The sequence below is a fragment of the Motacilla alba genome, chromosome 3 (assembly GCF_015832195.1).
Source record: "Motacilla alba alba isolate MOTALB_02 chromosome 3, Motacilla_alba_V1.0_pri, whole genome shotgun sequence".
Lineage (NCBI taxonomy): Eukaryota > Metazoa > Chordata > Aves > Passeriformes > Motacillidae > Motacilla > Motacilla alba.
The window spans coordinates 49,104,345-49,117,424 of NC_052018.1; the positions used below are offsets into that span (position 1 = coordinate 49,104,345).

A 13,080-nucleotide genomic window follows, 5' to 3' on the forward strand; every position below is an offset into this window, starting at 1 on the left:
TTACACTTTTGTCTGAATACTTTGACTCTTGTAGGGGAAAAAAGGAAGTGAAAGCCACAAGCCAAGTATCAAACCCTAGACTGAAATACATTAAAACACTCCTTTTAATGCACAGCTGCTAAAGCTGCCCACTCATTTTTGCTCAAGTGATCACTATGGCATAAGTCAGGCAGTATTTTTCTGCATAGCTTGTTAAACATGCCAATTTCACAGGGTGCTTTTGGAAAAGGTTTCTGCTCTTGTTGCTTGGTTTAGCAGATGCTGGCTTGCAGTTCTGCACTCACAGTATAGAGGATTAAGGAGACAGAAGGATCTCCAGGAAGGAATATGGCAATTATCCAGTGTAAGTCCAGCTGCATCCAAAAGGCATTCCCATCAAGGACTGTTATCCATTTGTCAAATCAACTTGACATTATCTTCTGCTTGGAAAAATAACTAGCCTTGTCTGCATTTAAGGAATAGGATTACCTGCTTCTCAAGATATGATGAAGAGGATGGAGGCAAGCAGGTAACAGTGCAAAGCAGATCAGTGTGATAAGATACAAAGGTTTCAGAAACACACTGGTTTGTATGTTATAAACTGCTTGAGTGCAAAGGAAAATGATCACAACCAAAACCATATGCCCTTCAAAACTTTACATCTCCAGCTGGCACAGCTAGCAGATATGTCAGAGAAGCACTAATAAGCACAGAGAAAACTCTAGGGGAAATCTTTCTGTTCTCCATCTGTCATGGAGTAAATAGGTCTTATTGATTATCTACCACTTGATTTATACTAAATGCTTTCAAACATTTCCCATTTATAATTTTCAAATACAAGAATAATTAAATTTTGATTTATGGGAATTACACAAGAAGAGGTGATTTTTTTTTGTCCCGTCAGCAGCACTCAGCTGTACCACAGATATTAAGAAAACTAATAGAATGTTTTAGCTTTAAAATTGTAGCAGCCTGAGTTTTGAGGTTTTGGGTGGTGGTCTGAATAACGCAAGAGGAAGAGCAAAAAAGCTTCAGTGTTGGCTGTAGTTGTGTTTTTACTGTTTCTTATACTGGGTCACAGAAGATACAAAGGTTTTACAGCCCCACTATAAAACAGCTCTTTATCTTTTCTCCACTAATTCCATGGTGTCACATTTAACAAAACTAGGAAACTGAAGATAATATGGATGTTTGCAGATTAGCTGTCAGGTAATAAATAACACTAATTTCACATACCTACAAATGTAAAGGCACCTTATCACTGTTTAAGTTTCTCACTCTTTGTAATGCCTGCCAACATTTTAACCTAGGCAAATTACAGTATTGTTTTTGTTGTTTTTTCACTGGGATAAAATACACAGTCATAATATCCTTTTATCAGATTTCATGGTATAAAAGGGCTTTGGTTCTTAATTCAAGCTGTATGTTGCTGAGGCAATTCCAGAGTTGCTGTTTTGGAAGATGTATTTGTCTTTCCTTTTAGTTGCCTTGTCTTTTCAGAGTGCTCTATGTACCACTTGCCCGAGAAGATGCAGCTGTGACCCTGCCCAGTCAGTGCAATGCTACAGGGCTACAGAGATCCCCAGAGAAATTCCTTTTACCACCAGGAGACTCTACATCAGCCACAGCAAAATTAAGCAACTCCAGGTAAGAAAACCCAGAAAAAGTACTTACTGTAGTGCACTGTAACTGAAAGTTGGACTTCCCAGATGGTGGTGGCATCTAGTGAGGAGAGAATCTTATTCCATGTTCTAAAAACTGATGAAGTGCTGCCAGATCTAGTTTTATTTTTACTTACTCTTTAAGAATATGTAAATATATTCCTGTAGTGTTTTCATGTTCCTGCAGTCTCCAAGCACTAGTTCACACTGTCAAAATTATATTTTGCATGAAACTCAAAAAAAAAAAGTATTTAACAACTAGCAGCCAAAGGTTGACTTATTTTATATATGGTCAAACAACCATTGACTTTCAGAGTAATTTTTTAACCTGTGAAAAGCTTTTTCTATTTTTGGTATAATATAATACTTTTTCACAGTAAAATGAAAGTGTTTATGTCATTAGAATAATTTCCCTAATGAATGAAATTTAAGCTCTTTTCCCCCTCTTGAGCTGCAAGTGTCAGGTACAACTACTATTAGAAATGGCAGAGGAATTAAGTGAGTCTAAGGCACAGCATGAGATGTTTCTAAAAGCAAGGCCAGGCTTATCTAATAACCCACATAAATGAGAGCAGCTTCTAACCAAAGCTGCCAGCTATTTGTGCTATTGAAAAAGTTTATTCTGGGTTTCTTGAGGCACCACTGGTTCGCTTTCTAAAAGGCATTGGCTTTTGCTCATCTTGCACTGCATTCTGGAATGGTGCTTCTTTGTTTCCTACCCTGGAATAAATATCTTTATTTATTAAATTTACCTTGTATAGATAGACACAAGGGAAATATAACCATCTGTATTACACGTTTGCTGTGCATCAATTTACCCCAAATAATAAGAAATGTGCAATTCAAATGAGATACATTTTCTCTTACAAAGAATTTAACTGCTCTGAAATGCATCTTTGATTTCGCTCTCAGGACTAAATGAAATAGGCTGGAAAGCAGCTTAGAGCAGCCTCTAGAATGCCTGTTACCCATTGAGAAATAGTGATTGTACAGTTTTCCTCTAAGAAAGTTTACTCTTTTACCTGCTACTAATATCTCTGGTGTTCTTGTTTTATCTCACACACCCACCAGAGTCAAACATTAGTGTGATTTAGCTATACTTGGGGTAAACAAAAGGTTTGTCAAATGAATTCTGTATTAGGAAATACATTTTCTGTGCAAACCCTTCCCTCCTCCCCTCGATTATTTTCTTTCCAAGATAAGTAAGATGAGCCATTTTCTGTTTCTTAGGCTAGTTGTCCATACCTATCAGCAAGTCCTCAGTTACAAGTCTTAGGTTCTGACTAGAGCAAAAGACAGGTGTCATAAAGCATTTAAATGTTGGATATAAGTGAATGAAGTGGCAGGATAAATGTTTTATGACCAATCAAAACAAATGGTGTGTGAAACCATCTAAGAATAGAGTTTTTCACTTTATAAATTAACTCCACTGGCTATGAGTCTGCCTTACTGCTACTACTGACTTTGCACTGAAAGGAAACAAGTCCTTTCACACTACATCCTTGTAGTAATGTAGGCTGTTTCCTTGAGATTATACTGGGTCTTTGGATATATTTTTTCTTTTTTTCCACCATGCAACAAATTATACTTCTGAGGTCTTGACATCATAAATACCTACACTTAATTTTACACAGCCGAGCAATTCCCCTGGCACATATTATAGTGCTTAGGGAAACATTTCTGCTTGTAAAGCACATGTCTGCAAGCACTGAAAAAACTCTATAGGATTTTAGGGTTTTGGTGTAGGATTTTTGTTCATTTGGCTGGTTTGATTTGGGCGTTTTTATTTGCCTGGTTTTTAAAATTCCTTTATTTACCTACTCACAAGAAAATAACATACTTTCCTAAAGAAGTTGAATGGAAGCCCAGAGTTCCCACAGCTGACCTCCAAGAGACTTTTATATGTAAGCATTCACAAATATTATAGTTTGACAATTAGGTGCCTCAGAAGAATTTAAAAAAATATTGTTTCAATTACTTCTGCACCTTAATTTGAATTGATTATTATTAAAATTGAGAAGAAATAATATTTTAAAAAAGAATCTATGTTTATATGCTAAATCTAGCATGTTAAAAAAACAAACAAGAAAAATAGTAAATCTTTTTATTTACCCTGGTCAATTTTGTATTTATTCTGACAGGGCTGATCAGCATTAAAACAGTGGCTGGCACTTTTGCTTTTGATAATTTTTCAACCTGGGGTTCATTATAAAAAGGCTTCATAATAACAAAACTAGATTAATTTTAGCATCTTTTTTTCAATATTTTCTGCTTCCTCCTTGACTTGAAGATCAGCTATAAACTTTCTACTCTTAATTTGAAATTGAGTTTATATCTAACTATATTACTAAGTGGGGTTTTATCTGCTAAAAGAAAATCATCTACCTTGCCTCCATCACATGGAACTGTTTTAAAAAAATTGCTTATAACATAGCTCACGGCAACTCGAAAAGCAAAAACAACCCCAGTAATTAAAACATGAAATTCCTTAAAATGTTTGTATTAAATAACAGCATATTAGATCCACTTTCAGGGGATCAATTTTTTTAAATATAAAGCCATAATAATACCATTTTACAGACAATCCAGTTAGAGAATAAAACACTGCTTCCTAGCAAAAAAAAGATCTGGTGGGCTTTCAAATATGTTTTGATTTGTATTAGAAAGACTGGGTGGTTTATAAAAGCATGGATAAATATTTAAGTCTCAAAACAGCATGGTCACAAAGCTTAGCAATGCATACCAAATAGGTGGAAAATAGAAATTATAATAATACACATTAAGAAGCCTAACATTATTACAGAGCAAATGACTGAACACTGACCTTCACGTAGCTCTCTGTCACTTAATAAGATGAAAATTAAGCCTTTCAGAGACATACAGAAATCAACTGAGGAAAAGCAGAAAACATTGCTTTTGTATTTTCTGTGAGAAAATGAGTTGAATTGGGAAGGTTCATAATTGTTTCAATTTACAGAAGATGGTTTTATAATTACATGTGATCATGTTTTTGTGCTCTTGACAAATGCAGCTCTTTCCTATATACAAGATCACCTTCCTAATCATGACCAAAATTGGACATCAGCAGTTCTGATATTGCTATATACCTATAAATACACAAAACACTGCATTATAGAAAAATAAAATTATATAATTTGGAAAACTTTGTTGTTTACTGTTGAAAATATAAGGTTTTTAATGGAAGTACATTCCCTAATTGAATTTAAATATAATTGATGGAGAAACCTGCTTCAATAGAGGTTCCACATTTATATTTTCTCAGTAATTGCATCAAAATTTGCAATTCAGAAATTGTTTTGCAAGACAGAATAAAGTTAATTTGAAAGATAAACTAAGGATACCACAGGAAAATGAAATCTGACTTGTCCTTCACAGCTGTGCAGGCTTTAATTTTAACAGAAGTTAAAATGCAGAGTTTGTAGCTGAGATAAAAAGATACAGCCCAAAAATATGCAAGAGTTGGACAAATGAAGCTGTAAGACATCTTTTAGCAGTCACCTTTATGAGCTGATTTCCCTTACACAAGTATGATAGTCAAATGTATCCAACCAGGACTATAGAATAAAATGACTACCCAGCACCTGTACTGCAAAAGGACTTGTACTGCCCTCCATGGAGATTCCTGACTGGGATGAGGGGTTGTGCTGTAGAACAGGCTGTATAGCTTCCCCCCCGAGAGTAAAACATGCTGTGAGCTACCAAGCCCTGGGGGAAATAGCAAGAAGAACCCTCTGTTATTTTAGCCTCTCTAACTGGTGTGGTATGCCTGAGACCTCTAGTGAGATCTTCGGACATGGGAAGGGAAAACAGATGAGGACACTCCTTCCCACCACCCCTATGCAGAACACCTGCTCATGTTCCTTTTTGGGGGGGATTCCCATATAAATGATTTTTTAAGACTAATCACTGAGGCCAACGGGAAGCGTATTTGGTAATTTCAGAAAATCAATGTTTTAGCAACTGGTGTGCTTGGGGAAGTCCCTGGCTCACCCTCATTGCATACTTCTCCTATCTCAGCTTAGAGAGCGCTGCCATATTCACTCAGATTTGCTGCCTAGCTTGAGACACAAGATGGCAAGCTTTGTAAACAACCACCTTCCAACAGAGCAGAAAAAAAATGAAACAATTGTGTGCCTCTCAATATTATAGTTATGGTCAACATCTAAATACCATTTACCACTGGAAAATATCTGTTTATTACCAACTAATAAAAATTAAGTTTCTGTGAAAACACTCTGTTCCACAGAGGTGATTTTTTCAGGCCGGGCTGATCTGACACTTTCGGTTTGATCCTATTAATATATGAGGTTTTTATTTTAAAAGAAGAAGGTAGTGAGGGAGAGAAAGGTGTTGAATTTTAGTCTTCCTCCAAAAGAGTAGCAAGAGGTAAAGATATTCGTGGGTACTCCCTCTGGGGAATACATGCTGCAGTGAGAGTACTGTTGATATATGGAAATGACTATATCATGAACTCAAAAGTGCTGTAGCAAGTACCATTGAGCACAATGAACATTAACAACCATCCACTCTCTGCAAAGATTTCTGCCACTGGTGATGTTAGCTTTCTATTTTATATAGGCTATCCATCAAGAGGAAATAAAAGGAATATTCCTTCTTCAAATGTATGTGTTTGCTCAAAACCTGACACAGCATAGACTTAAACCACAAAATTCTGGAAATGTAAATAAATACTGGCAAACCACAGGTACCTATAGTAATACCTCTACTGTTACCACTTATTTTAGTTTCACATTCTAAATATATTGCTTTTCAGCATATACTAGCAATTGTCCAAGCGTCCAGAAGGAGTAACCTGTGAGAATATCTATAAATGTGCTATCATATTAATTTTTTTTTCTCTTTAAGTTTACTGACTTCAGGAGAATGTCAGTCCTTGAAGAGCTGGTCCTATCATGCAGTGGCACACAATCAATAGAAAACAACACTTTCAAAGCTCTGAGCACCTTGAAGTCCCTGGAACTCTGCAAAAATCAGCTAAAGCAAATACCCACTTTTCTCCCATCTGGCCTTGAAATTTTAAGACTCGCTGATAACTCCATCAATGCTCTGCATGCATCTGATTTTGCAGGTTTGATGAAACTAAGGGTGCTCGATCTTCGGAACAACTTGATTGCAACTCTGCCTCCAAGTGCATTTTCTTCCCTTTACAATTTACAGAGTCTGATCCTGGATGGCAACAACATGGAATCTGTGTCTGCACCACTTAGGCTTCCGAGGCTGAAGTATCTGGGCATGGCTGATAATAAACTGAATTCGTTTCCAACCAACTTCTTTGCATCTTTCCAAAGTCTACATTTTCTCAGCCTAAGTGGTAACTTTCTGACAAAAGTGCCTCTTGACCTACCTAAATCCCTGCTGTCACTAAAATTAGAGAGAAACCAACTTAAAATGGTGAGACTTAGAGATGTGAAGCACCTAGAAAATCTGTCTGAGTTCCTTCTGTCAGAAAATCAGCTGACATCAATAGATGGTGCCCAGCTTCTTCCTAACTTAACAACACTGGAGCTCTCTAAGAACCAGCTCCACACTGTGCCCCTCAGGCTGCCCGGCAGGCTGCAGAAACTCGACTGCAGCAATAACTTGATTCAAAGGGTGACAGCACAGGACTTTCAAGGACTCCAAGACCTGAAGCACTTGTTTCTCGACAACAACGCTGTCAGCACGTTCGAGGCAGGAGCTCTCCAGCAGTGTGCACAGCTTTCCAATCTGGCGCTGGAACAGAATCTCCTCAGTTCTATTCCATTGAGGCAAGTGAATCTCAGGACAGCTGGTTCCAAGGTGTCATCTCTCCTTCCTTGCATTATGAGAATGAGAGCCAAAAATTGGTATTCAGACCCAGTCACGATAGAAGTCTGTCCATACTATAAACCTATTGCCGTAGCTAGGACTAATTAGCACTCCTGTTAGCAGTCTCAGAGTAGAGTTGTTTTCATTACATCTGTGGCCCCCAATGAATCTACTAATTTTGCGTCTCTCCCTTCCAGTGAGACCACTTTATTTAATTAGCACACCAGTAAGAGGGACCTGCTAGGAGAATGCAACAGACTTACTACCAAGGTTATACTGCTACTTAGATTTACCTTCCCCGACAAAAGAAAAATAATTGAGCATTTGATATAAAGGATAGATAGCAGTTTTAAAGCTGATGTTTCTGCCAAGCCACACCAAGTTTATTATTATTAAAATATTAAGATTTTGGGAGCTGAATCTGATCAAAAAGAATGCGCTTTTTCAGTGATATTGGCACTCCCAGCTTCATTAAATTCACACATTACAAGGTATTTGGAATGCATATAAAGTCTCCAGCTTCAGGCTATAAGAAAAATTCCAGTCAACAGAGCAGAGAAGAAACATCCCTTGGGCACACTGTGTTCATTAATGCTCCGCTTAGAGGATCTCTTACATTCATCTGAGTGTTGGAACCGGCCATTAACAGCGATGGCATATTAAGCCAAATGGAGGCTGTTCTCATATAAAGTAGCAATTTTATTATTACAAAAGGCTATGCAAGAAGATGGCATAAAAATAGTGAAGTAATTCCATTAACATCAACTTCTTTAACAAAACTGGACTGTTAAACTTTATTTTATGGCTTGTAGACAGGTTTAACTAGCCTAAATAAATAATGCAGTAAAATTTCAATTAATTTAGTATCAGGTCCTTTAGCATTTGAATCTATTTGGCAACAGCTTTATAATCAGAAACTGATTTAGTGGTGTATAAATATTTGATTTCAGTCTAGCTCGACAGGAATGTTTAATGCTTTGTAGTTACTTTACTATTGTCTAATCCATCTTATTTTACAACCTTCGTAGTCAAGAGAATTAACGGGAAGGAGTTCTCTACTAGCCTTTAAACAGTATGACTTGTAAGGAGATATTGGGGACCTTTCATTTCAACAGTAAATACAGATTTCCAGGGAGGGCTGTAAACATAGAAGAGGTGAAAAAAATGTCAAGAAATAAAACTTATGTACTTAATTTAATTGTTTGGTGATGACCAGGTGCTCATGGATATTCAGAAAAATAAATTATTACTTTTGACTTCTATCTGAGAACTTTGTCAGGTGTAAAAGGTTAAAAGATATAACTGATGTGCTAAAGTGAATAGGTCTTAGCAGGTTTCTGGCAGAAATGAGATGAAGGAAAGCTCCTTTCCCTTCTTTTCTGAAAAGAATATAATCCACAAGTCCAAGTATTTTCAAGACTTTTAGAGAAGACCTGTACTTCATAAGATCCTCCAGGGTGTGGTGAAAATGCAAGGAAGAATCTGATGATATTCCTTAGAGTGGCAGTAGCACAATGTGGCTGCCATGGTCAGCTCCCAAGTGAGCACGGCTCCTCTTCCAGCTGCAGGGCACTCAATCATGTGCTCAGTGGCATTATTTTCTCTACATCAACACAGCCTGAAGTCAAACCATATAGCCATAAAGTTTAAGTCTAACATTAGTACAGTAAGACTCTTCACAGGTTTAAGGACTTGCTGGTCAGGCTTTGGACTGTAATCAGTCTGGATAAACCACTTGGGTGATTTCCCACTGATTTGACATCAGTGGCACTAGGGTTTTACCCCAGAGTACCCTTCTGACATTACAGTGTCATATGGCAAATTGTCTGCAGTTAAGTTTCAACACTGATTTACTGCAGTCACAAGCATTTGGTAAGGTCAGATTTTGTGAAGTGAATCACCATATCAATATGTGAAGTTCTCGTCTCCCCAGGAAAAACAGCACAATACAGAACTGCCCTACTCTTGAAATAGTAACATTGAACTTGTCGTGTTTTCACAAATCTGGAAACCATCTTTCAGCTTATGAGGTTCAAACTCAGCTTCACAAAAAACAGTGAGTGAGGGTCACCCATAAGTTTACCAGTTGTAGTATACTGCTGGTTTAGTCTAAATAGATCTTGGTAATATCATTAACATTTCCCTGGGAGGTTCAGTCAAGTTTCCTTAAAATCTGTAACCTTGACTCCTAATTTCATCACCTTGCATACTACCATAGTAAGGTGATTTTTAAGTTACTTTCAAATTAATTTTATGAAAGATATTCCATGCCTATGCTTTTCTGTTAAGCATTTGTCACTAACTATATCAGAGGGAAAAGATCATAAATGAGAAAGACTTTTGAAATTAAGGTATTTTCATATACATTTGTAATGTATATGAAAATAAGAATTATACTGACCGGTCCAGTATCATGTCCAGAGATTATCAGCTTTTTCTCTTCTTCTAAATGTAACCAGTTCTAATTCTTGAAAGTACTATTTTAAAAGCATTTATGTTTTCCCTGTTGCTGATTTCTTAACAGCTTATGATCAGATGGATTACTGCTATGATGATTAATGTTTGAGTCTTATGGGAGCAGGAGAACAACTGGAAAAAATATGATTATTTATGAACTAAAATGTTTTTAAACAAGTCATATATAAAAGTAGTTGAAGGAGCAGTGCTGCCACAATTATCTAAACTTTTGATCTTTCATGGTGCTATAGATTGGTTATTGGCATTGAAGAGTACAAAAAGCATTTTTAAACTTGACAATTTAAATTAAACAGCTGATTTTCTTCATAATACAGCACAAGACTGCTGTTCAGTTCAGCTGCATGAACAGTCAGTACAGGTCAGAACTGCAGTAATTTGGAAAAACATTTCAACGGTGTACACACAGTACACCTATAACGTAAAAATAAAGAACAAACAAACAAACCCAAACCCAATATGAACATCTGTTTTTGCAGAAGATTGCTTTTTTTTAGTGATACTTTATTTTAGTACATCAGATATGCCTGGACAAATACCCACCACCAAATACCACTTACCAGAAACAGTATCATGAACATAATACCTTTCTATTGTTTTATTTTTGCTCAGACTTCCAGACACCCTTGCTAGATTGGATCTAAAAGGAAACGACATAGAGGATGTTGGAGAACAAGAGCTGAAGGACTTGAAACAGCTTCAGGTTTTAAATTTACGGAATAACAAGATATCTCTCTTGGATCGCAAAGTCTTGGAGTATTTACCTCGCCTTCGTCATCTGTATTTAGATGGGAACCCTTGGAACTGCACCTGTGACCTTCTCAGAACCAGAAGAGCACTGGTGGCCAAAGGGACGGATGTGCGGGGAGGGCAGTGTGCAGCGCCAGCACAAAGCCGAGGAGAAAGCTGGATGTCTTCCAAAAAGATTCTGCAGCAGTGCGAAGACAATCTGTCTTCCACGGAAAGAGGCAAAGAGGACAGAAAGAAAATGAAACCCAATGAGGCCTCCAGCGTTGGAGTGAACACAGATGATGATTACTATGATTATGAATTAGATTAATGTGACAGTTTATCTTTAGTGAACCTGAAAGTTGTCTAGAGCTGCCCACTGCCACCAGTGTCTCTACTGACAAGCAGTCTTCTCATCTGTCATTAGCTTTTCCTGCTCTATTTGTTCTGCAAGAAATAATAGCCAGTGACAGAAGGGCTGCAGTAAGGCTGTCATTGTGAACTAAATATTGTAAAAAAAAATAAATTGTTTTTCTATACCGTTAGTCCTATGTAGTTTGAGGGAAGCAAGAATACAATTACTATCTCTTAGAAAAGCAGTCTGTAACTCTGTATGAACCTTTTTATAGTAGAACATTTCTTATAGTTGCATAAAACCCCCACAAATAAAATTCTGCAATACCACAAGACACTATTACGAGGAGTCTGGCATTCAATACATTTAAACTCACAGGTCTGCAGGTCGACATGAAGAGTTACACTGATGTGAGCAATTTTTTGAGATTGTTCAGAAGTTCTTGCTTTTGAGAAACTGATTTCAGTTTTCCTGAAATATTTCCCTTTTTTGTTTATTTTAGACTATTTTAAACGACGTTAGACTAAATGATGTTAGCTGAGCTGCAGGCAAAACACAGAAGGCTTATCTTCATCACACCAAGTGAAATAAACAGAAGGATCAGTGTCCTATTAATGAGATTTAATAGTAGTTCTGAAGTTAATAGTGAGGAATGAAAACACTGGGGTCAAGTTGACCTGATTCTGTTGTCATAAACAAAAGAAAGGAGGTTCTCAGGAAATAGGTCCTGGCAAATATTAGGATAAGATGAAATGAGGTGAAGCTTTTGTAAGAGTTTATTTTGGTGTCAGAATAGTTAATTTGTTACAATATAGCTCAAGATACCATGTGTATACTTTTAGGTCAGGTAAACTTAACCTGCAAGTACGCACTGCAAGTGTCCCCCTTCACTAGCCAGAACTTTCCAGACTTTTATGCACATACACACAAAGAATAACTAAATGCTATATAATTAATGCATTAACTCTGATATATGTAAAAATTTTATCAAGCAGCTCCCAAAGTGCTTGAAAACTAAACAAAACTGGATTAGTGAGACCACTAAAACCAATGACTTACAATCACTTGTTAGCTCATGATCTCAGGTGATAACTAATGAGTAGTTACATCAGCAAATTACTTTCCAAAGCAAACCATTTCTATTATTTTTAATCTCCCATTGGCATTCAGTAACTGAGTAATCACTCATCTTCAAGGAGGCTGATTTGTCAGGTGTCAGAGTGCAGCTATTTGGTTATGTCTCCTATGCAAATGTGATGGACACGTGCATTTCTTAGGGCCCCCAACACAGTAAGCTATGAAATTGGAATAGAGAGACCGGAGCTCATTTTTCTTTACATTCCCTTATCATCAGACTCTGCAGAGAGATCTGCACAGGTTGGATCAATGGGCTAAGGCCAACCGTGTGAGATTGAACAAGGCCAAGTGGCATGTCCTGTCCTTGGGTGACAACAACCCCCTGCAGCACCACAGGCTGGAGCAGAAGGGCTGGAAAGTTGTCCCGCAGAAAAGGACCTGGGGTTGCTGGTTACCAACTGGCTGGGTAGGAGCCAGTGTGTGCCCAGCGGCCAAGAATGCTGATGGCATCTGGGCTGTGTGAGCAATAGTGTGGCCAGCAGGACCAGGGCAGTGAGTGTCCCTCTGTACTCGGCACTGGTGAGGCGGCGCTCACTTTTGGGCCCCTCACTACAAGAAAGACATTGAGGCGCTAGTGCCTGTCCAGAGAAGGGAAATGGAGCTGGTGAAGGGCCTAGAGGCTGAGTCCTGTGAGGAACAGCTGCGGTTCTTTAGCCTGGAGGAGGCTCCAGGCGGACCTGATCACTCTCACAACTCCCTGAAAGGAGTAAGGAGCAAGAGTGGGGTCAGTCTCAGGAAACAAGTGAAAGGACCAGAGGAGATGGCCTCAAGCTGCACCAGGGACGTTTAAATTGGTTATTATAATACATTTTTTCATGGAAAGCCTTGTCAAGCATTGGCAAAGACTTCCCAGGGAAGTGGTGGAATGATCACCCTGGATGTGTTCAAAAGATGTGGATGTGGCACTTAAGAACA

At 37.8% G+C, this 13,080-nt stretch overlaps 1 protein-coding gene across 1 annotated transcript; it reads left to right on the forward strand.

Annotated features, from left to right (window-relative positions):
• Positions 1 to 1,440: 1,440 nt before the first annotated feature.
• Positions 1,441 to 11,004, forward strand: LOC119698550 (nephrocan-like). The gene is made up of 3 exons (XM_038130528.1): positions 1,441 to 1,626; positions 6,528 to 7,429; positions 10,557 to 11,004. Exons 1-3 carry the CDS (start codon positions 1,441 to 1,443, stop codon positions 11,002 to 11,004), a joined length of 1,536 nt encoding a protein of 511 aa, XP_037986456.1.
• The last annotated feature ends 2,076 nt before the right edge of the window (positions 11,005 to 13,080 follow it).

What these genes read in the sequence shown, in the direction of transcription:
- LOC119698550 (XM_038130528.1), top strand. Translation starts at nt 1,441, where the DNA reads ATGTATTTGTCTTTCCTTTTAGTTGCCTTGTCTTTTCAGAGTGCTCTA. An exon ending in GCAAAATTAAGCAACTCCAG is followed by an intron (nt 1,627 to 6,527) that starts GTAAGAAAACCC and finishes TTTCTCTTTAAG; the next exon opens with TTTACTGACTTCAGGAGAAT. An exon ending in CTCAGTTCTATTCCATTGAG is followed by an intron (nt 7,430 to 10,556) that starts GCAAGTGAATCT and finishes ATTTTTGCTCAG; the next exon opens with ACTTCCAGACACCCTTGCTA.